Source organism: Tupaia chinensis, unplaced genomic scaffold (assembly GCF_000334495.1).
Source record: "Tupaia chinensis unplaced genomic scaffold, TupChi_1.0 Scaffold143796_1, whole genome shotgun sequence".
NCBI classification, from domain to species: domain Eukaryota; kingdom Metazoa; phylum Chordata; class Mammalia; order Scandentia; family Tupaiidae; genus Tupaia; species Tupaia belangeri.
This window is the reverse complement of record NW_006203646.1, coordinates 841,564-866,826: the sequence shown is the minus strand read 5'-3', so window position 1 is coordinate 866,826 and position 25,263 is coordinate 841,564. Positions and strand designations below refer to the sequence as shown.

Below are 25,263 nucleotides of genomic sequence, written 5' to 3'. Positions count from 1 at the left end.
GCTCTTTTGTTGGAGGCTGAATTATTAGTAGAAAGTCTTCATTCCCTTAAAAATCTAGTTCACAGTAGCCATGTGGAACCTTATCCTGAAGGCCCGTGGCTTCTTCTGCCGCTAGCTCTTTTGTTGGAGGCTGAATTATTAGTAGAAAGTCTTCATTCCCTTAAAAATCTAGTTCACAGTAGCCATGTGGAACCTTATCCTGAAGGCCCGTGGCTTCTTCTGCCGCTAGGTCTTTTGTTGTGGGCTGAATTATTAGTAGAAAGTCTTCATTCCCTTAAAAATCTAGTTCACAGTAGCCATGTGGAACCTTATCCTGAAGGCCCGTGGCTTCTTCTGCCTGGATGGGAGGAGCAGAGCGAAAATTAACAAGAAGGAAGGCGGAGCTAAGGGCCAGAGAAAAACTGGGCCTCTTTTTAAAAAAAAAAAGGAGTAAAAAGGAAATATTACCAAAAAAAAAAGGGAAGATAGAAGCAGGGAGAGACAGGAACTGAGAGACCGAGAGAGAAGGCTGGGGGCGCAGAGGGGGGCTCCCTACCGCTAGCTCTTTTGTTGGAGGCTGAATTATTAGTAGAAAGTCTTCATTCCCTTAAAAATCTAGTTCACAGTAGCCATGTGGAACCTTATCCTGAAGGCCCGTGGCTTCTTCTGCCGCTAGCTCTTTTGTTGGAGGCTGAATTATTAGTAGAAAGTCTTCATTCCCTTAAAAATCTAGTTCACAGTAGCCATGTGGAACCTTATCCTGAAGGCCCGTGGCTTCTTCTGCCTGGATGGGAGGAGCAGAGCGAAAATTAACAAGAAGGAAGGCGGAGCTAAGGGCCAGAGAAAAACTGGGCCTCTTTTTAAAAAAAAAAAGGAGTAAAAAGGAAATATTACCAAAAAAAAAAGGGAAGATAGAAGCAGGGAGAGACAGGAACTGAGAGACCGAGAGAGAAGGCTGGGGGCGCAGAGGGGGGCTCCCTGTCGCTAGCTCTTTTGTTGGAGGCTGAATTATTAGTAGAAAGTCTTCATTCCCTTAAAAATCTAGTTCACAGTAGCCATGTGGAACCTTATCCTGAAGGCCCGTGGCTTCTTCTGCCCAGATGGCTTCACTTCTGAATTCTACAAAACTTTCAAAGATGACCAGGTGAACTTTTTCCCAGTAATGCAAGGATGGTTCAACATATATAAAACAATAAATGTAATATACTACACTAACAGATAGATAAAAATCTTATGATCATATCTATAGATGAAGGAAAAGCATTTAAGATACAACATCCCTTCATGATTAAGACTCAGCAAAATTGATGTAGACAGGACATTTCTCAACAGAATAAAAACCATATATGACTAATTGAGTGGAGACAAGCTAAAAACTTTCCCTTTTAACAAGACAAGGTTACCCATTCTCTCCACTCCTTTTTAACATAGGAGTGTTGGAAAGTCCTAGGCAAAACAGTCATACAAGAGAGTAAAATAAAAGGCATTCTAATAGAAAAATAAGCTAAACTGTTCTTATTTGCAAATGCTATGATTATATACCTAGGAAATCCAAAGGAACCCATTAAAAACTCCTGGAAGTGATAAATGAATTTAGTAAAATTGTAGGATACAAGGTCAATATAAAAAATCTATAGCATTTTTATACATCAATAATGAACACTGAGAAAAAATTAAAGTAATCCCATTTATAATATCTACAAAACAAATAAGATACCTAGGAATAAATCTAACCAAAGAAGTGAAAGACCTTTACAAGGAAAACTATGAAAACTAAAAGAAGAAACTGAGTATGATATTTAAAAAATGGAAGATCATTTCGTACTCTTAGATCAGAAAAATCAATATAATCAAAATGTCAGTTCTACCCAAATTAACTAACATATTCAATGAAATTTGAAATTACCTAAGACCGTCTTCACAGAAATAGAAAAACCAATCACAAATTTGTCCGATATCAAAAATACCTGGTATTGCCAAAACAATAGTGTATCAAAAAATAAACTAGGTGGCATCTCACTACTAGGTTTCAAAATATATTACAAAGCAATGATAATTAAAATAGCACAGTACTGGGACAAAAATAGATACATAAACCAATGAAACAGAATAGAGAATCCAGAAATAAACCTCAAATCATACAGTCAACTGATCTTTGATAAAGGGTATAAGGCAGTACAGTGGAGGAAAAAAAGTCTCTTTAGCAAATGGTGTTGGAAGAACTGGATATCCATCTTAAGAAAAATGAAACTGGAGTCCTATCTCTCTCTATTAACTAGAGTTAATTAAAAATAGACCCATGATTTAAATATAAAGCCTCTAACTATAAAACTACTGATAGAAATGTAGGACAAACTGTTGCAGACATTAGAGTAGGCAAAGATTTCTTAGATAAGACTTCTAAAGCACAGCCAATCGTCTCTAAAATAGACAAGTGGGATTATTTCAATCTAAAAAAATTCCTCACAGCAAAGGAAACTGTAACTAGAGTGAAAAGACATCCCTCAGAATGGGAGAAAATAATTGCAAATTATTCCTCAGATAAGGAATGATATCTAGAAAATATAGGGGATGCAAGAAACTCACCCATTTTTTAAAAATAACAATTGTTTATTTAATTTAATTTATTCACTCATTTATTTTAATTTGACCAGAGACACAGAAGAGGAAAGAGAGAGACGGAAAGTGAGAGAGGAAGCCACCAGGTCCAGGACTCTAACCGTGATCGAACATGTGGAACTGTCCAGCACCTTAACCACCACGCCACCTGCTGGTTCCTAACTCACCCGTTTTTAAGAAAGGAATAATCCAACTGAAAATGGTCAAATGAATTGAATAGACAACTCTCCTAGAAAGATTTACGAATGTCCAAGAGCCATATGAAAAAATGTTTGAAGTCTCATTATAAGAGAAATGCAAATTAAAACTGCTATATCATTTAACTCCAGTTAGAATGGCTAGGATTAAAAAAAAAATGAATGACTAGTGTTGGTGAGGTTGTGTTGAAAAAGGAACTTACACTGTGGGTGGGAATGTAAATTAGTCCAATCTCTGTGGAAAACAATGTGGAGGTTTCTCAAAATCTTTCAAAAAGACATGTGGACATCCATGTTTATTGTAGCATTATTTATAACTGCTCAAACATGGAACCAACGTAAGTGTCAAAAGACTGATTACTGGGTTAAAAAAAAAAAAAACTATGGCACTTTATGGCAGAGATTGAGAGATCTGAAGATATGATGTTGGAGAGGATGAGTGTAAATGCTAGTGATAGTAAGGGGGGGAACTGGTTGGTAAAGAGTAGGTAGTGGATGGGGGGTATGAGAAAAAAATTTAGGACAGTTATATCTGCTTAAAACTGTCATTTGTCTGTTAAACTAGTTTTCAGATTGTTTTATGAATGCTTTATCAAATTATGAAACTTCAAGTGCAAATAATTTTTAAAGACTATAATTAAATTTATGTTTACAAGAGAAAAACAAATCAAAACTTTGTGGTTGTGTGTTGTCTGGCAATAGTTCAATCTAGTGTGTTAATCTATTTGTAATAAAATAACACTTTGCCTAAAGGAAAGGACTGACTTGTGCAAAATATTTACCGTCTTTTGTGAAATTATAATAAAGTTTTTACCTGTAAGTTATTGTTATAAATATCATCTGTATTTTTGGTATGTACAACTTTATACATTAAAGCTTGTATTTGCAACCAAAATTTATTTTGCCAATGTTTTTTGAATAAACTTAAAGTTCTGTTAGAAAAAGAAATTGTCAGAGTGCATGTACACTCACCAGAGAGAGACAGAGGTCAGATGGCCATGCTCTAATCCCTTCTCTTCTATTCTCCTCTTGGGATTTTGGGAATGTGCGTACTCAAATGTTTTTTAAGCTCTGATTTGGATTTGAACTGCACAGTTAGCTATTGGGATCCAGCTGCCCTAAAACACTGCATCATTGACTGACCCCAAATTTGCATTTTTGAAAGGACTTATTAATTTCTTCAGCTTATTCATGAGAGAGAAAGAGAGAAGAGAGACGTAGCTACAGTCACCCCCAGTAGAATCCTCATGTCACAGTAACCTCCAGCCTCAGACAGCCCAGATATCTGTCATGTGCATGTGCGCCTGACACACTCAAGAAGGCTTTAGGACACAGATCCAGAACCTATTCATGTAGGTCCAGTTGTGTTACTTCTGGTCCTATTATCATTCTGAAAATAATATCTTGACTGTGTTATAGAGTATAGGATGATTTGAAGATTAATTTTGTGTCAGCCGGGTGGGCCATAGTTCCCAGATCAGAGGTCAAACATTATTCTGAATTTTTCTGTGAGAGTTTCTTTGGATGAGATTAACATTTCAATTGATGGATTTTGAGTAAAGCAGATTGCCCTCCATAAACTGGGTAGGTGACAATCAGTTGAAGGTCTAAATAGAACAAAACACTGACCTCCCCTGAGCAAGAAGGCATTCTGCCAGCAGATGACTTTTGACCCTGAATGGACCTTCCTTGCAATTTCAGTCTGGTGCTCTACTCTACAGATTTTTTTTTATCTTGCCATCTTCCATAATCATGTGAGAAAATTCTTTATAATAAGTTATCTCTCTTTATGTGAGCACATCCTATCTGGTTCTGTTTCTCCAGAGGACCCTGACTAATATATCTGGGGAAGGGAGACTGAAAGTTGGAGGGCTCACTAGGCTCTGCGAGTGCTTTGTGGGCTTGGGAAACTCCTCAAGCATATGCTTTTTTCCTGCTCAATCCAAACCAGGAATCCCAAAGAGGCTGTCCCCAGTGCTCTGAGACTGTTCCTGGAACAAGAACCATAGCCAGGAGCCAGCATCCTTAACTATCTGCCAAAGCTGGAAAGAGAAAAGCTCACTTCAAACTGGCAAGATCCCCCATAATTTAATTTTAGATGAAGCTTCTTAAACATTTAAAAGTTTTTATTTATTAATCATTTTGTGCTTTGTATGCATCAATAGTTTCATTTTATATATAGTGAGAGATTCTCTAAATGTTCAAACGAAATCCTGGCAAGTGAGTTGAGAAATTAGAATGAATAAATAAAGATTTGGCAAGCTACTTCTGAACAGTTGCCAACCTCGAATGGAGCTTCAATTCCTTCAAGGGTGTTCTTAAGCTTGACAAGAAAAATAGGTAAAGAAAAAAATTCTATTTTTCTGTCAGGTTGGTCTATTTAGAGATGAGAAATGGGATCTTGACTCTGAGCCTTTCCTGTGGTGTGTGTTTCCAGAACCCTGTTGTTTCCCTGCTATGGATCTCACACAACTTTAAGAAGCATTTATTAGCCTGCACAATCAAAATCTCACTTGATTTTTTTTGCGAAGCTTCAGCTTCCGTAAGCATAGTTGACAAGATGACCACAGAGGTGTACTTCTGTGGATAGTCTTTTTAAAAAATATTTATTTATTTAATTTTGTTTGTTATTGCTTTTTAATTTGACCAGAGAGAGAGAGAGAAAGGGAAAGTGAAAGCAAGCCCCAGGTCCAGGACTTGAACTGCAGTCAGCCATGTGGGAGTCCAGTGCCCCAACCAACACATCACTTGCTGGCCCCTCTCTGTGTATAGTCTTAGCTAATAGTGAAAATTTCTACCTTTAATTAGGTAGAATGTAAAGGAAAAAAAGAAAAACAGATAAAACACAGTATCGTCTTCCACATGGATAAATATTGCTTTCTCAATTCGAAAGTGTTTTAAATGAAGACAAACAAAAGATAGAGGTATTTCATGAGAAAGAAAGTAAACAAGAAAGTGAGCTTCCAAAATTCTTTAGAAAACATACTTAAATTACTCATTTATTTACATAACTCTTCCCACCCATTTGAAAGAAGGGAAACATCAAAATATCTAGAACTGGGTTGTGTTGAAAAAGGAACTTACACTGTGGGTGGGAATGTAAATTAGTCCAATCTCTGTGGAAAACAATGTGGAGGTTTCTCAAAATCTTTCAAAAAGACATGTGGACATCCATGTTTATTGTAGCATTATTTATAACTGCTCAAACATGGAACCAACGTAAGTGTCAAAAGACTGATTACTGGGTTAAAAAAAAAAAAAACTATGGCACTTTATGGCAGAGATTGAGAGATCTGAAGATATGATGTTGGAGAGGATGAGTGTAAATGCTAGTGATAGTAAGGGGGGGAACTGGTTGGTAAAGAGTAGGTAGTGGATGGGGGGTATGAGAAAAAAATTTAGGACAGTTATATCTGCTTAAAACTGTCATTTGTCTGTTAAACTAGTTTTCAGATTGTTTTATGAATGCTTTATCAAATTATGAAACTTCAAGTGCAAATAATTTTTAAAGACTATAATTAAATTTATGTTTACAAGAGAAAAACAAATCAAAACTTTGTGGTTGTGTGTTGTCTGGCAATAGTTCAATCTAGTGTGTTAATCTATTTGTAATAAAATAACACTTTGCCTAAAGGAAAGGACTGACTTGTGCAAAATATTTACCGTCTTTTGTGAAATTATAATAAAGTTTTTACCTGTAAGTTATTGTTATAAATATCATCTGTATTTTTGGTATGTACAACTTTATACATTAAAGCTTGTATTTGCAACCAAAATTTATTTTGCCAATGTTTTTTGAATAAACTTAAAGTTCTGTTAGAAAAAGAAATTGTCAGAGTGCATGTACACTCACCAGAGAGAGACAGAGGTCAGATGGCCATGCTCTAATCCCTTCTCTTCTATTCTCCTCTTGGGATTTTGGGAATGTGCGTACTCAAATGTTTTTTAAGCTCTGATTTGGATTTGAACTGCACAGTTAGCTATTGGGATCCAGCTGCCCTAAAACACTGCATCATTGACTGACCCCAAATTTGCATTTTTGAAAGGACTTATTAATTTCTTCAGCTTATTCATGAGAGAGAAAGAGAGAAGAGAGACGTAGCTACAGTCACCCCCAGTAGAATCCTCATGTCACAGTAACCTCCAGCCTCAGACAGCCCAGATATCTGTCATGTGCATGTGCGCCTGACACACTCAAGAAGGCTTTAGGACACAGATCCAGAACCTATTCATGTAGGTCCAGTTGTGTTACTTCTGGTCCTATTATCATTCTGAAAATAATATCTTGACTGTGTTATAGAGTATAGGATGATTTGAAGATTAATTTTGTGTCAGCCGGGTGGGCCATAGTTCCCAGATCAGAGGTCAAACATTATTCTGAATTTTTCTGTGAGAGTTTCTTTGGATGAGATTAACATTTCAATTGATGGATTTTGAGTAAAGCAGATTGCCCTCCATAAACTGGGTAGGTGACAATCAGTTGAAGGTCTAAATAGAACAAAACACTGACCTCCCCTGAGCAAGAAGGCATTCTGCCAGCAGATGACTTTTGACCCTGAATGGACCTTCCTTGCAATTTCAGTCTGGTGCTCTACTCTACAGATTTTTTTTTATCTTGCCATCTTCCATAATCATGTGAGAAAATTCTTTATAATAAGTTATCTCTCTTTATGTGAGCACATCCTATCTGGTTCTGTTTCTCCAGAGGACCCTGACTAATATATCTGGGGAAGGGAGACTGAAAGTTGGAGGGCTCACTAGGCTCTGCGAGTGCTTTGTGGGCTTGGGAAACTCCTCAAGCATATGCTTTTTTCCTGCTCAATCCAAACCAGGAATCCCAAAGAGGCTGTCCCCAGTGCTCTGAGACTGTTCCTGGAACAAGAACCATAGCCAGGAGCCAGCATCCTTAACTATCTGCCAAAGCTGGAAAGAGAAAAGCTCACTTCAAACTGGCAAGATCCCCCATAATTTAATTTTAGATGAAGCTTCTTAAACATTTAAAAGTTTTTATTTATTAATCATTTTGTGCTTTGTATGCATCAATAGTTTCATTTTATATATAGTGAGAGATTCTCTAAATGTTCAAACGAAATCCTGGCAAGTGAGATGAGAAATTAGAATGAATAAATAAAGATTTGGCAAGCTACTTCTGAACAGTTGCCAACCTCGAATGGAGCTTCAATTCCTTCAAGGGTGTTCTTAAGCTTGACAAGAAAAATAGGTAAAGAAAAAAATTCTATTTTTCTGTCAGGTTGGTCTATTTAGAGATGAGAAATGGGATCTTGACTCTGAGCCTTTCCTGTGGTGTGTGTTTCCAGAACCCTGTTGTTTCCCTGCTATGGATCTCACACAACTTTAAGAAGCATTTATTAGCCTGCACAATCAAAATCTCACTTGATTTTTTTTGCGAAGCTTCAGCTTCCGTAAGCATAGTTGACAAGATGACCACAGAGGTGTACTTCTGTGGATAGTCTTTTTAAAAAATATTTATTTATTTAATTTTGTTTGTTATTGCTTTTTAATTTGACCAGAGAGAGAGAGAGAAAGGGAAAGTGAAAGCAAGCCCCAGGTCCAGGACTTGAACTGCAGTCAGCAGATGAGAAATTAGAATGAATAAATAAAGATTTGGCAAGCTACTTCTGAACAGTTGCCAACCTCGAATGGAGCTTCAATTCCTTCAAGGGTGTTCTTAAGCTTGACAAGAAAAATAGGTAAAGAAAAAAATTCTATTTTTCTGTCAGGTTGGTCTATTTAGAGATGAGAAATGGGATCTTGACTCTGAGCCTTTCCTGTGGTGTGTGTTTCCAGAACCCTGTTGTTTCCCTGCTATGGATCTCACACAACTTTAAGAAGCATTTATTAGCCTGCACAATCAAAATCTCACTTGATTTTTTTTGCGAAGCTTCAGCTTCCGTAAGCATAGTTGACAAGATGACCACAGAGGTGTACTTCTGTGGATAGTCTTTTTAAAAAATATTTATTTATTTAATTTTGTTTGTTATTGCTTTTTAATTTGACCAGAGAGAGAGAGAGAAAGGGAAAGTGAAAGCAAGCCCCAGGTCCAGGACTTGAACTGCAGTCAGCCATGTGGGAGTCCAGTGCCCCAACCAACACATCACTTGCTGGCCCCTCTCTGTGTATAGTCTTAGCTAATAGTGAAAATTTCTACCTTTAATTAGGTAGAATGTAAAGGAAAAAAAGAAAAACAGATAAAACACAGTATCGTCTTCCACATGGATAAATATTGCTTTCTCAATTCGAAAGTGTTTTAAATGAAGACAAACAAAAGATAGAGGTATTTCATGAGAAAGAAAGTAAACAAGAAAGTGAGCTTCCAAAATTCTTTAGAAAACATACTTAAATTACTCATTTATTTACATAACTCTTCCCACCCATTTGAAAGAAGGGAAACATCAAAATATCTAGAACTGGGTAGTTTTCAGCTTTTCAGAATAACATTTAAAACTCTAAAACTGTAAACATAAAATAGAAGTTTAGGAATAAACGTTTTTTCATTCTTTATTACTCAAAGAAAGATTTGGCTTTATTTCTAACTTCACTCTTAAAGAAGCTGTATCCGCAGAAGCTAAACTGAAGCTATGCAATATATTGGATATCAGTAAAGAGGTTGAGCACAGGACATTTGGAGTTAGCCCACTGGGGGACATAATACCAATTGTTGCCATTTGTGTCTTCTGCAGTAGAGATGTGACAACTATTCAGGGCCAGGTGGCCGCATCGTGGGAATGAAATTGGACCCACATAGGTCCTTGATTTGTTCTCCAGAAACTACTTGAGGATGCTGGACTCATGAACATATATGCCTACAAATCTGAACTGTCTGAGACTGGTGGTGGACCATAGCATGAGGCACATAAAACTCAACATGAGTTTTTGAGCACACACAGAATATGAAACCAGTGTCTCTCTGACCATACTGTACATGTCTGGGAAGTAAAATATTCAATGCTTTGGGGGTTCTCCCATTCTGAAATTAATCTAGCAATTTTTGAAGGCAACATTTGGATAAGCTCAATACTGGCTATGTTTAGATAGGGTGTGTCGCACCAGTTCCTATAGTTCCCATCCCTCCCTGGTGTAGGAAATCATGCCTCTAGGTTTACAATTCTAGCCAAACCTTCTCTATGCATTTGGACTTGTAAGCTATAGGATAATGAGATGTGTAAATTCTCTCCTTAGCCCTCTAATTTTTAAAACTGGAGCCAATTACTCCCAACTCCTTTGAATGTCTATTTCTATGCATAGTATAATACATTACGATAGCAAATTCATCCTGGGGTTTCTCATAACTTCCTGGAGTGACAAGAACAAGAGCCCTCTAGATCCCAGATGGGAATGTAGTGATGAATCTAACTTCTTAAATGAAGCCGTCACAGGAAATAGTACGTTTCTTTTCTGCTTCGATGTCCCAACCTGGTGATTCTTTCATGGTGGTCACAGGACTCTGCTGCTTTAGAAGCATGCCTAGGGCTACACCAGGGTCTCACTTTCTATGTGTCACTGTGCCATCTGCCCTGAGGACTGCCATTTCTTCACGTCTATACCACTGAGTGGAGTGCACTTCTCTCTGTCCATGAGAGCCTGCTGCCTTTTTTCCCCTGCCAAATCTTGGGGAAGCTGTCACCCTTCTCTCTCTTGCCCTTAAATAACTTTGACCTTACTCTAAATTTGTGGAACAGTAAACAGCATCTCTGAGGATATCCTAGCAACTTGTTTTTTCTCTCCAATTAAAATCTCCAAAGTCTGAAAATGGACATTTAAATAAACACTAATGATCTAGCTAGCTATTGTAAACAAAAGAGGAGAATGTACACAGATCGATGCAGTGATAAGAAGACTATTTGTTCATGGATTCATCATCCTAAGATTCTTCCCTTGTTCCAGCCCACGCAGTGAGGTGATGCTGTGGTGTGGAGGGTGGGAAAGTGCTTGCACATTGGCTCATGCTCTGTCACAAAGATTTTAGGAAACATGAATGTGTTTCTCGTTATTTTGCTGCTGTCTGCTTTAGATAATAAAGAACAAATACTCTCAGTGGTAGATTTTATATTCTGCATGAAAGATGTAGTATGATATTCAGGAATTAGATTAAGTTTCAGAGGAAAATCAGAATAGTTAAAGGGTCCACTTTGAGAAATTAAAGCATGTAGAATACAAATGGGAAATTTTTCCACTGCCAATTGACAGGTTCATTATCAGGGAAATATCTAGGGATTTTTCTCTTCACAAGGTTAGTAGTAGGCCATGAACCTCACCTTTGGTAGCATTTTCTATTGGTTTTCTCTTCTCCCCATCTACATGAGCTTGTGTGCATGCATGAACATGTACATATACACATACACCCCAAACACACCACCACCACTAACATCCATTAGGTAAGCATATTCATGTATTGAAGCACACATGTGTTCTCTCTGCTGAACAAAAATGCTGACAGTGTGAGAGATGTCAAGTGGAGACGTCAGTATTTATATTCTTTGATTTTATAATTTGCAATATGAGCTGAGAAGAACTGGTTCTTACTCATTCTATAGGTGGGGCTTTCAAGTAACATTTATTTCTTGGTGGCTGTAACTCCTTTTAATCTGTGTTTTATTGGACAATTGTGTCCTGACAGATTACCCTCTTCAGGTTAGCAATCTACTGTGTTTGGACTCTTCAAAGTCACTAAGGGTGAAAGACACTAGGCTTGTCACCAAGTGATACACTGGACTCAGAAGAGTTCCCATGCATTTGAGAAGAGACATACAATCCAAGAGGGCAGGGACCTGTGTGTGCAGCTCTGTTTTTCCACTATTAGCACAAGCTCTGGCAGATGGCAAGCTCTCAGCAAATGTTTCTTGAGAAATAGCCAAATGAATAATTAGACAAGCCTGGTTACCCACTTTTAATGATGAAGTGAAGGAACTTGCAAGAATTTGGAAGTCAGAACAGCATGGAAAGAAATCAAGTTTCCTCCACTCTTAGAGTAAGGTACTTATTCTTCCTGAGCCTAAATTTCTTCTACTTTCAGGGATATGGGAAAGATTCAAGATCAGGTTTGTAAAATAATTAGCATATCTTTATCAGGTATATATTGAATGTTAAATAAGTAAACATCTTATATTTTTCATGTTTTCATGATGGAAACCAAGGTTTTAATTGGTTATCCTCAACACAAGTTGTAGACAAGATAATAACATTTGTGAGATATATGCAGAATATTCAAGTATGATTATTATTGACGACATCAACATGAGCATCTCTTGTATAGAGACTACATGCCATGTACTTTGTACTTTGTACTGGGTGAAGACTTCTATGGGTTATCTCTTTTTTCTTTCTTTTTTTTTTTTTTTTCTTTCTTGAGTGTGCGAGAGAGAGTGAGAAATCGCCCGCCAAGGGGGATGGCCATGCTGTAATCCTTTCCCTTCCATTCTCCTCTCGGGATTTCAGGCATGCACATGTGTCTAGTGTGAGTTTTTTGTTTTTTGTTTTTTTGTTTTCTGCTATAGGTCGCATATGCTTGCTAGAGAAAGAGACAGACAGAAAACAAGAAATCACTTCCCAGAAGGGATGGCCACGCCACAATCCCTTCTCAGGATCTTGGGCACACATGAACATATGCCTGGTGTGTTTCAAGCTGCTGGGTCTGGGACTCAGAGTGCAGTTGGCCACATGGGAGTCCAGTGCCTTAACCACAATGCCACCTGCTGGCCCCTTTATTTCATCTTTAAAACTACTCAATGAAGGGCTGTGCAGTAGTGCAGTGTTAAAATGTGAGCTCTGCAAGAGAATTCCCATGGGAAGGTGACTAGTTCACATCAGAGTTCTCCCTGTACAGTGTGCCTGGCTGCATGTACCATTGTCCAGGCTGGCACAAACTGGAGGCAAAGCTCAGCACTGAGACGCCAGCAAAGGTGCCATATGTCTCTCTCACTTGTTAAACAATCTTAAAAAATAAAATAAAATTACCCTATGGGGGAAATAAAATCACGTTTTGGTTTACAGATAGGCACACTGTAAGTCAGATGGGTTAAATAACGGCATAATCACACGCCTAATAAGTACAGATGAGGGCTCAAATTCAAGGTCCTAAATCCCCAAGCTTTTCACTGCTTTCCACAAAAGCCATCATTCTATGATGTAACCCATGTAGTTCAAAAAATAGATATTCTGAACACAAGGAAACCACACACACAATCTTTTACTTTTTATTTATATTTCTTAGTTCAAGAATTACACACTAGCCAACATTGTTATATATTTACATGCTGAAACTGGCTGCAATAAATTTAAATTCAAGAAAATAATTCTTATGTGCTATTCATTTATAATCCTCATTTTTTTTAACTATCTCATGTATCCCAGAGATTTTAGTAGTCCTGTTTTTAGAAAGACATGAAAATAGATGCAATGATATCCACTTGTGTTTTGCATTTTCTAGCCATTGGAAAATGTGCATTATGTGCATATTAAGAAAGGCTACAAGGTAATTAGTAAGGCTGATAATCACTACATTGTGAAGAAACTAGAATATCACTTTTATAAAAGGACAATTCAGAACTGTGCAGGGACAATATTCATAACAGAACTATTTAAACACCCATGCAAAGAAAATTTTAAATGTCATGGAATTTAAATTATAAGCATCTTTTGAATATGTTTAAAATGACCATGGTTGAATTCAAGTTATTGAACCAAAAAGGTAAATGATGGGAATGTCACCTTGCTTCAGGTGGTGCAGGGACACACACATGGGCATTGAAGGACTTGTGACAGGGGAGTGACATTTAGTTTGGAAACTCAAAGAATATAAAGTTTTGTGTTTCATTATTTTGGATCATATTTATATTTATTATAAAAAGCACTTTGTCAAAGCAAATTAAAATTTGATGTTGGAATTTTGCATGTATCTACAGAAATGTTATATTTCAATGTTCAAAAATAACGAAAACACAAAACCAATAGCTACGTAACAGTGCATTTTTAAAAAGGATTTAAGAGCAATCTCTTAATTTGCATTCTGTTGACTCCTTAGTATTGTTACAATGTTCCTAGTGCATTTGGAAAATGATTTTAAACCTTTGGTGTGAAGCAGTATCTTTTTTCCCTCTTTTTCCCTCTTTTTCTTTCCTTTTGTGTTTTTTTTTTTTTTTTTTTAATAATTCTGGAGTCTTTGGTTGAAAGGAATAATAGTATCTAAGGACAAAAATGCTTTTACTAAAAAAAACCCAAAAAACAAAACAAAACAAAAAAACCAAAGTGTTCTAGTGTATATTATATGCAACAAATTTCTGGAGCTGGTAAGAAGAAGCATTTTTATTTTTCATAATGCCAGCAATACAAACTTTTATTCTTTGAAAATTGAGATTTAAGCTGCAAACTTTGGTTTATCGAACTCTGGCATACAAAAAAAAAAAAAACTCTATTAAGTTATTAATGATCATTTCTGCTTTTCTCCATTGCCATTTCTAAGGCTATCTCTGGGTCATCATAATGGCTACATAAATACTACAGCGTTTCCCACAGAGGGGGGGAGTGTGGGAATTAGCGAAAGATTATGTGTTGTGTGTGTGCATGTGTGTGTAATGACTGTATGTGTGTGACAGCAAATTGAAACCCTTCTGTCTGGGATTCCCAAACCACTTATGCAAAAGGGTGTTTAAATTACTCTGCTGGGGCACTGCAGTAACCATACTTAGTAAAAAATAAATAAAAATTAAGAAAAAAAAACTAAACAATTATTTTTATCTATTGACTATTCATTTACAGCATGTTTAATTATTTACATAATATTATAACACACCAACTTAAGCCATAAACAGAATTAGCATGTTGCCTTGCCATAAAATACAAATTAGAAGTTAAAAATATTTAAGAAATCTGTTTTAATATTTACACGCGCTCAGTGAAAGTTATGGTTGCTCACATGACATGTATTCTGTACACTTAGCAAAATGGTGTGGTTGCTACCATATTTTGCCCTAACCAACATGGTGGGGTGTAGTATTTTTTTTCCCCTCCTCCTAGGAGGAATTTTTAAAATTGTTTTTAATTTTCTTAAGACATTTTTTTGTTTTTAAATCACCAATGGACGATGTTATTTGTTTCCTCAAAAAAGAGAGCGATTAGACAAGCTACATGAGAACTTGTTAACTTCTGATTCTCTGAGGTACAGTACTATTGCGGAGTCCAACTGTACAATGGTTGGTAAGAACTGTAGGCATTGATATGCTGATAGAGAAATGCTCAGTACCCTGTATTACTTATTTCAATATGTTGATCATTGGTTGCCAAATTAAAATACTCACACATTGGTTGAATGAAGGAAACAAATCATATTAGCTTATTCCTTTTGTTTTCCAACATATGAATGCATATATATGTATGTATGTTTATATGGGTCAATATATATACACATATATACATGTAGATATGTTGTAAGACCTGTTTCTGTTGATGTTGGTTGGCTGCTCTTGCTGTCGAGTAGGAAATTAATCATAAAACTGTAACACAGTTACCTATAGAAAATGGAATTGTCTTAGTTGCCAATTGAATGCAGGTCTTGCTTAACATAAACACGATGCATTTCCCACTTACATAGTCCACTGCACTCTATGTGTTGTGCTTTTGTAAGCTGACAGATTTTTTTGTGTGTGTTCCTAATGCTAGAATGTAAAGTCTTTTGGTTCATAAACCATTATTATTATTATTATTATTATCATTATTTTACTTAGCACTGCTTTTGAAGAAATGAGAAGAGAAAAGGACTAGATGGCACTGCTTGAGTCTTTTCCCCTGTTGTTAAGTTGCAGTAGAAAGAATTGTAACATTCCTTATGCAAACACATGATTATGTTGCATGAGTTTTCAATTCTGAAATGCATTTCATACCTACTAGCAGTCATATACAGTATATATATACAGATTGAGATCAAAGATTTCATTTAGACTGTGCATTTTAGAGTCAGAATTTGCCTATGAATTTCACAAAGATGGAAAAACACCTTAATTGCTGGCGATCTGGCTGTTTTAGAATCAAAAGAAAAACTACACATATATAAAAACTGAGAGTAATACCATACTGAAAATGCCCAAACACACCTTTTTGGTCCTTTAGTTTAACCACTGAATATCAAGCTGACTAGTCTTCCAAGACTTTTCAGGCCTAGCACCCTCCCCTACAGTCCATGACTGCTTGCCAATTCAACTAGAGTAAACAGTTTAAGAATAAATTCTACATCTACTGTTATTTCTGGACAGGATGAGTCAGTTGTTTCTACCTACGTGGTTACTGAGTGCCAATACATGGCCTCCACTCTGGGGTATGGATTCCAAGAGCCCATCTTTTTTCCTTTGCTTAATTTCTTCATATCACCTATAGCAGAAATGAATTCCTGATCATATGATTTTTGAGGCTCATGTTGCTAAGACATTGGTCTCCACTTTGACCTAGATCTCTCTGTCGATTTCTCTGGATATTCAAACTTTTGTTGTAACCGCAGTGACAATACCAAGGATTTTTATGGCTTTTATGATAATTGCAATTAAGAGCCCACTTCCAGAGCTGGGCTCTTAGTTATCTCTAGATAAACCCTTCCAGAATGGCATTTGAGAGTTGTGCCCCTGAGTTATCAGTATGATCCTTCCTGATATTTTGTACTTAAACTTTACCCCCTGGTGACAAGGGGCAGGCACTTCTATTAATGTGATGCCCCAAAATGATTGCCTAGAGGAAAGTGTGTCGCTGGAGAAGCATGAGATATCTCTAATCTGAGCCTATAGAAAGAAACTTGGTCAGATTCTGCCCAAAGATTATGCTCAAAGGTGGCTGAATATATGACAGAATCTAAGGGCCAGAGTTTCCTACACTGATTAAAAAATAATAATAATACCTTTCCATCTTGGGGCAAATTTAGAAAGTTGAATGATAAACCTTTTTGTTGTTCTCTGAGAGTTGGAAGGGCAACAGGGCTCCATCATATTCCGAGCTACTGAATCATGAGAGGAAGAAAACATATTTTATCCGCTAGCAGATACTAGCCTTGGCTACTGTGTACAATTAGGGATGTTATTCTGAAAAGAAGACTCTTCTGTGTTTTTTTGTGTTGTTTTGTTTTTTTTTTTTTGCTTGTTTGCTTGCTTTTAAATAGAAAGTCATTCTCTAAGAAAAAATCAATCAAATCAAACTTTAAGGAAAATTTGGCAATTCAATTATTTTCTACAAGAAAAGCAAAATATAAGCCTCACATTGATAGGAATTAAATATATTAGCTTATTCTCTTTCCTGTCCAACATATATGAATGTATATGTCCAATTAGTATTAAAAAAGCACAATGACATAATTTAAAAATAGAATAAAAACAATACATCATGCCTGCCTGATTATCAGTTAAATATTTTTCAGCAATATCAACTGAGGCTCATAATGTTCATCACATTAATGTGGCTTTGTCATTATCTTTTCTTTCCTATTTTTTGCATTTCCTCAATTACAGATTGCAACATACACAATGAAAGTACGTTCACCCTTTTAAAAAAAATCAGACCTAGTGAACTCACTAATTAACTCTCCTTGTGGACATACTCTTTGAAGTACTGTCTGCTTTAAAAAAATACAAAGGTGAGTTTCATTGCACATAAGAAAATACAGTTCATTCTATGTCTCCAAAGCCTGACTTTGCCTGTCTCCAAAGAGTATAATCAGAATTTTGAAAGCAAGAAAAGCTGGAAAGGATCATTAATCCTTTAAAGCAATGAACAAATCCTTCTTTTGAAATGCCCTATTAAATTCAGAAATAAACTTTTGGGAAATGTTGCAGGGACAACTGATATTGCCTGAGAAAAACAACCTGTTTCTTAGGCTTTGTCTGGTATACTAATGACTCCCAGTCTAACAGAAACATCAAAGGTACTTCTAATGTGCTGAACATTTCTATTTCTTGTTTGTCTTTTAATTACATAAGCTATAAAACTGTTCTAGGTTTGTTGGTAAAATATTGTCATGTTAGGAAAAAAAAAATCCTTCTCACTCCACTTTTGGCCACTGGACACAGTATATATAAGACCTGGTGCTGTGTAGAGCTGATAAGGTCATGCTTGCTTGTTTTAATTTTGTTACAACAGTCATTTCTGGAGTTTCTTCTCTGCTTTGTGCTGCTACCTCTTATTTTAGCCATCGAGAAGATAGTTTCTTAGCAAAATTTTCTTTGGTCACCATGCATGATAATATTCAGAAGTCTCCCTGTCTCTAAATGCCAAAATAAAAGACATCATGGGTTGATTCCCTGTGCTTGAGCAAAGAGAGACTGACCAAATTGGTTTCCTGAGTTTCTGTCTTAACCATCTCCTCTCCTGTACCAACTATATGAGAATCTTCTAGAGCCCAGTGGGAATAATCTTCTCAAGATACCATTATCGCCTTAAAACGATGGGCATAAACAGTCTCCGAGTCACATGTTTGCATGGCATTGCAGATGTTTCATAAGCACGGTGGCATCTCACGGCACACCAACCTTAGAAATGAAGATGGGAGGTATCTGGATTTGACCACTTATCAGGAAAATGACTGACAATGCTATTCAGCTTTCTAAGAATATCTTCTAAATAACTCCCTTCTGAGTAGGCTGCATATTAAGCAGACAAACTGGAACACTCAGACTCAGTCTTGCCAGCATGTGTACAAATGACTCGCATTTTAACTGGAAAACCACAAGGACCTTAGCATATTTCATTACTTAGCAGAAGCAACCCAAATGGTATGGAATGGACCACAGGATAGGCCAGCAACTAAGGTATTTTAGCATCACTTTTGTCCTGAATTGATGTGTTTTCCAAGTCCTACGTCAGGCTGTACAACTGGTTTGAGGAGGAATCTAGTCCTTGCTTCCCATGGGAGGCCATGATTTAGTTCACATAATAAAGCCAATAGACGATGTTGAAGAAGGAAAAAACCACTGGGAAGAATATGCGGGACCACCGATCTATGGCATTCACATCAGTCAAGTCGGGGATGGTGATTTTCAGTTGGGAGGCGCGTCTCCGCAGGCGGCTTTTCTTTTGTGCCACGTGTCGTTCCAGAGCATTCCGGCCAAAACTATGCCGGGGCAGCCCAGCTTTCCGATACTGGATGCTGGAGGCATCATAGGCCAGCATGGTGCTCCTGGGGTCTCCAAGTCCCATCACGGCTTCGGACGTGGCCATTTCATTTTTGATCTCTAGAGTGCTCAGTAAGATGTTCTCATGGGGGTCCATCTGCAAGAGAGAATAAAAAAGGAAATCCGAGGTGAGAAGCCTTCGTTGGTGCTTACTATGTAGACACTGTGACTGGCACTTTAGGTAACAGTGACCATAGTGGTAAAGAGCTAGATTGGCAATTACATAACAGGAGTTTGAAGTGTGGCTCTGCCACTATATGCTATGTGAGTTTGTTTCTCCATCTGTTCTGTGATATGATGATGCAACCCTAGACGATTTCTCAAATGATGTAATGATATAATAGATTGTTGCGAGTATCATTCTCCTGATTTCTACTTAGAGTGTACAGAGAATGGCAGGTGTGACACCATTTAAAGACTTTATAGACTTGACATGGACACAAAAAAATTAAACTGCACTAGGTATGACATAGTATTAGAGGATTAATTACTGCATTGTGCTCACGTAGTAGCCTAATTATAGATGAATTAATCACAAAATTAGAGCTAAAAATAGTGAATAATTATCAAGTACTTGCTGTATGAATGCCAGGTACTTTTTCTGTACTATTTTATTTAATTAATGCTTAAAACCTGGAGTTATGAGGTGTCACCTTAAAATTGGGATGTCAATATAAATACAGTAAAGGAATAGTTTTGAACAATATAAACACAGGCCACATGTGACCTGCCAAACAGTAGAATTCAGAGCAACAAAGGATTTAAACATAAGAGTAAAATAGCTGGAGGCCAGGGATAGCAGAGGTGCTGAAGGACTGAGTCAGGGAGTGTGGCTATGTTAAGAGAAAAGGGTTAGGAGGAAAGAAGAGAGTAGCCTAGAGCTGACTAAAATCAGTTGAGTTCTGAGCCTTAGTAGTAGAATTAAGTTGGCTGCACAGATAATCAAATCATCTCTCTGGATTTTGTTGGTTGCATAGTTTAAAGTTTGAGAGGTTTTTGCTATAGGGTGCGTGCACTCGCCAGACAGAGAGAGACAGAGAGACAGAAAGTGAGAAATCACCCCTCAGGGGGATGGACACGCTGCAATCCCTTCTCCTCCATTCTCCTCTCGGGATCTTGGGCACACACGCACACACGCCCAGCATGAGTTTTAAGTCACCGGGTCCGGGACGTGAACCACGATCGACTACATGGGAGTCCAGTGACATAGCCATTACACTAACTGCTGGTCCCAAAAGTAAAGGAAAAATATTGATATCATGATTCCCAAATATTTAATTATTATATAATGTTTTTGTTGTGTTAAGAGAGAGAAATACTTGATCCGTTCATGGGGGCACAGGTGCTGGGACACCACTATGTGATACTGCCACATACTGTGCAAGGCCTGGGTTTGGATCTGGATCCATTTGAATATATTGAGTAGACCTGTGCCCACCATGACGTTGGCTGTCTGGGAGACTGGGTTGAGAACTGCAGCATGGCAAGACCCTGTTGAGGGGACTACTCTCTCTCATTAAGAAAAATATATGCAAAATTTAAAATACATTTTTAAAAGAGGAAGATTTATGTGCTTTATTTATTTATGAATGAGAAAGAAAGATAAAACATGTGAATAGAAGTGGGAGGGTCAAGGGGGCAGGTGAGAGAGAGGGAGAGATAGGTATTTTATTTATTTATTTATTTGACAGGGTCTTACCTTTACTATCCTCTGCCTCAGCCTCTGTTAGCTAGGATTGCAAGTGCTTACTTCCATGCCTGGCCTATTTAAGCTGAGACCAGATCTAACCCCAGACCTCCCATGTGGCCCAGACCCTCTACAGCCCCATTGTTTGTGCCAGGGTGGCTGGGCCTGTGTGCCTTACTTTGTTACATTTAATCACTGTATGTCTGTACAGTGTATAACACAGGTCTCCCCAGTATGAATACAGTGCATATTAGTCAAGTTAAATACATTACCATACACATTATCATACGTGGATCACTTTTCATTTTTGTGTCTATTAAATGTTTCATTTGTTCCCTGCCTTATTTTCAATAGGCCTCGATTATACATATTAGGCTATATCCTCAATGAGGTATTATTTACAACAGAATGCATTTATTTTGATGGAAAATCAGAAGACATAAATTGCAAGTATAATTTTTGAAATAAAGGAAGAAAAAAATGGCCAATAATAGGTGCTGATGATGCATGGAAACAGGAATATAACCAAACACTTAATTAGAAGATTTAGTGCTGTGAGCCTCATGAATTATGCAGAAGGCAAAAAGAATGTTGCTAAGATTATATATTAACAATTAGCTTTCAAATGTGGTTTAATAGCTTTGTATTATAAATTAAAATATAAAATATTTTGAAACCTAGAAGCTATAAAATATACTGGAACATAATAATTGAATAATTAATCTCTGTCCACTGGTCAGATAGTCTGTATGTTTGGTTTATGGTACCATTTTGCTTAACAGAAATACTAAACAAATATATTATTAAAATTCATTTCAAAAGCTTCCAAGATTTAGAAACTATACTACATAAATGTTGAAACAGATCTGTGAAGGGGGAGCAAGGTAATGGCTTTCAGGATGAGTTCCCTAATGCTAGAGAAGGAAAGGAGCATGAAGGACTCCTGCTAGGAGCCAGTGCTTTGCAGCCACTGTTTCACCCCAATACTCACAGCCCATCTCTGAAGGTATTCTTTCCCAGGCTTTCCTGAAGGAATTCATGAAATTTCCTAAAGCCACATAGTTACTAAAAGAGCGAGCTTGAATTCAAACCTCCTTTGTTAGAGTCCGAAGAGTTGGGGGTGGGGAAGGCTCAAGGAACACTGCTAGAAATGGAAAGCCTATTGCCCCTCCTGTGCTTATTTTCTGTTCTTCCCTGGGATGTTAACTCTTACTTTAGCTACCTAGGAAATAGCTTTTAGCAAAATTCCTTTGGCCACCATGCATAATGTTGTTCAAGATCTTCCCTCTCTGCCCACCAGAAAGTCTGCTCTTCTGTTGGACAACTGTCAGAACAGGTAGGAGCTGACACCAAACCTGGCTGAGTTAAACATGTAAAACAGGCCCAGTCACAGTAGCATGCACTGCTGGGACACTGTGCTCCAATTGGCTGGAACCACGTGGGAGATCCAGGTCTGATTCATGGTTCAAACTAAAGGCTGGGAGTGATGACATGTGCCTATAATTTCAGTGATCCAGAGTGGATGTTCAATTGACATTTAGAAAATAATAGAAAATAATTATAAATGGAAAAATAAGTAAATACTATGGCTTCAGAAAAATTTAGTATTTTGACATGTTTTTCAGGGCAACAGAGATCGCCACACAATGTTCCCCCCACACATCTGCACAGGAGATGTTTCTTTGTTTGACCTTGGCTTCTGGTCTCTGATTTCCAAGATGGTCAGGAAGATGCTGGTGGGCTCTGTGAACCCGGGACATGCATTGAGGTCTGGAAACCTCATACTCTGACTTCATCTGTGAAATTATAGCTGCTTCTCCTCATTTCACCTGGTATTTGGGGATTCAGTGTAGACTTATCTGTTATATTAAATGAATTTATTTATGTGTGATAATAAAAATATATAGTATTTATATTTGATGTTAAAATAAACCCAGAACTTTTAAAATCTGGATATTAAACCCAATAGCAATTATCTCTATTTTTTCCCCTTTGACATATCTGTTTTTATAAGGTGAATTTTGAATATTAGAAGGATATTTTTCTAACTAGATCAATACACCATAAAAGAACAACCTGTACTTGCATTTGATAGGGCAGGAAACTGAAGATCATAAAAGTGAAATTAGTTATGTAAAATATTACTACTAGTAAGTCATGGAATAGTATGATAATTCTGGGCTGTTAATGATTATTATCTCAATGTAATACTATTCTACAATACCTCAAGCCTGTCTTAAAATCAAACAAGAAAGGCTGTTTGTAATTCAGTCGAACCGGAGAGCCTGTTTAGTAATGTTTTGACAGGTGATGATTTTTTTCAGTGGTTTTCAAACTAAAGTGTGCATCGGAATCCTCTGGAAGTCTTGTTCAAACATGGATCTCTAGTCCTCACTCCCAGGGTTCTTGAGTCAGTAAGCTTGGGATGAGTCTCAATAATCTGTACTTCCAAATTTGCACTGATGCTGGGTTGCTAGGTTATGGTCCATGCTGAGGAAACTTCCAGTCTACTGGACAGCAGCAGCATAATATGACTCAAAGAGAAGAAGTGGAGGCCAGAGAAATAATGGCAAAGCTGAAAGTCTTAGTACAGTCCACACCACCAAGCTGAAAAGCAGCTTTCATAAAGAGAGAGAATATACTCAGCGTCCACTTATAATTGACTGGAGTGAGACATTCTATTAAAGGCTCTACACAACTATCATATTTAATCTTGTTCTTGACAAGAACCCTATGAAGAAGAAGTTATTAATATTCTTATTTTAAAAATGAGAAGTTTGAGAATTAGGGGTAGTTAGTAATTTGTCCTCCGTATTTGCACTATTGATAAAGAGAGCTGTTACTTTATTTATTTCAATGCTACTGCTCCGAATTACCTAAATATACATCACATAGCTTGAGATTTTCCTCAATTATGAGTGCTGTCTTGGAGTGCTTGCTTTGTATCAAGTTATACTTCGTTGATGAAATTTTAGAAAATGGAAGAAATAGGAATTGTCATAAATTTACCATTTTTTAAAAAAAATTGCCAGAGGGCACATGCACGTCGTTGAGAGAGAGAGCGAGAGAGAGCGAGAAAGCACCCCCTCCCAGTGGAGCATGTTCATGCCACAATCCCTTTTCTTCCATTTCTCCTCCTTTGGGGATTTTGGTCACAGACACATTCGTGTCCAGCCTTTTCAAGCCTCCTAGTCTACGACTCCAACCACTCAGTGGAGACCATGTGGGATCTAGCTGATCTAGCTACCTTAATCACCAGACCATGGACTGGCCTAATTAAGCTAATTTTCTAAATTGAGTTTCCACACCAACCTTTCCAGACTTGCACACATGGACCCCCTCATTACGTTTCTCTTTACTTGAGTAGCAGAATCAGAGGAGAAAGCACAAACTAAACTATCTTTTTTGATTAGGGTAGTAATGAGAGATAATTTCCCTTTAACCAATCAGGTGGACCGTGTGGCAATCTCGATTGCCCTGAGACATACAAAATATTTATTACATTTTCCTATCTTGGCCTTTTCACCTATTCATAGAGCTTCAAGAATGTCATTAATAGTAATTGAAAGGAGAGAGAGAGGAAAGTAAAAGTAAATGAAAGGAAGTGGAGGGAAGAGATAGACAAGTGGATAAGCTGTCATTATCTGCAGGTAAATGGCCTTTGCAAGAAGCTACTGCTAGCAGCCTATCTTTAGTCCAAGGATCTATTCTATTTGCTTTCCAGTCTCAGCCTTTAACTGATGTGTCCATTCCTGTCAACTAGGTTTTTAGAGGGGCTCCGTTAATTAGGCGTATGCCAATAAAGTCTTTTGTTTCTCATTCAACAATCTGCTCTTGATATCAAGCTTTACATGGAGTTATTGAGCTTATCAATAAAGTGCTGACATTTTGGGAAACTTGATTTATTTGTGCCAACATTCCACATTCTCCTACAAACAACCCTCTGCCTTCTGTGAATAAGGGCAGTCCTGTAGCCTCATGAAATCAGCTGTTCTACTGGTTAGAGGGATGAACTTCCTTGCCGACTTATTTTCCAGACTGATCTATCTGATGAGGTTCTAACAAAGGCAAATTCAGGTCTAATATTTTGGATCAGTAGGTTTCTTTTACTTGTTCCTGTTTCCATCTCAACATTTTTCATAACAAGCAAAGAAACTCATTTGGCTAACAGTTCTATTTTGCTTAACTTTTACTAAATGCCAAAAAGTAGGTCTTACATGTATAAATTAATTAGTTAATTTCTGATTTGGTTTTAGGTTTTCTGCTTCACCCTACACCATTTTACATCATAACTAATGCTCTGGAGGGATGTCCTTGTTTTAGTTTATGATCACATACAGAAATAAATCACAACCCTCAGTGACCTAACAACATTTTGCATGCTTAACTTGGGAAAGGAGAATGGGGCAATTCTAAATCCCACTCTAGCACTCATATCATTAAGTGAAGAATAAGACATGGCAAAAATCTAAGAAATTCTAGCTGTGTGATTTCCAATTACTGTGACTAGTGTGTGGGTAGAAGATTTGGTTTTATCTTCCATGAAATGACATTGTGACCTGAGTGACTTGAAATGCTAAGGCAATGAACTGCTAACCACCTGGGAATATCTAAACCACTC

General features: G+C 37.3%; 1 protein-coding gene across 1 annotated transcript in view; it reads right to left on the bottom strand.

Moving 5' to 3' along the window:
• Window positions 1–17,057: 17,057 nt before the first annotated feature.
• GABRB2 (gamma-aminobutyric acid type A receptor subunit beta2) overlaps window positions 17,058–25,263 on the bottom strand; it is a 265,292-nt gene continuing 257,086 nt past the window's right edge. The window contains exon 11 of the mRNA XM_006165055.2: window positions 17,058–19,052. Within this exon, the coding sequence (XP_006165117.1) occupies window positions 18,705–19,052 (348 nt within the window). The 3' untranslated portion in view covers window positions 17,058–18,704. The remainder of the gene's footprint in view (window positions 19,053–25,263) is intronic.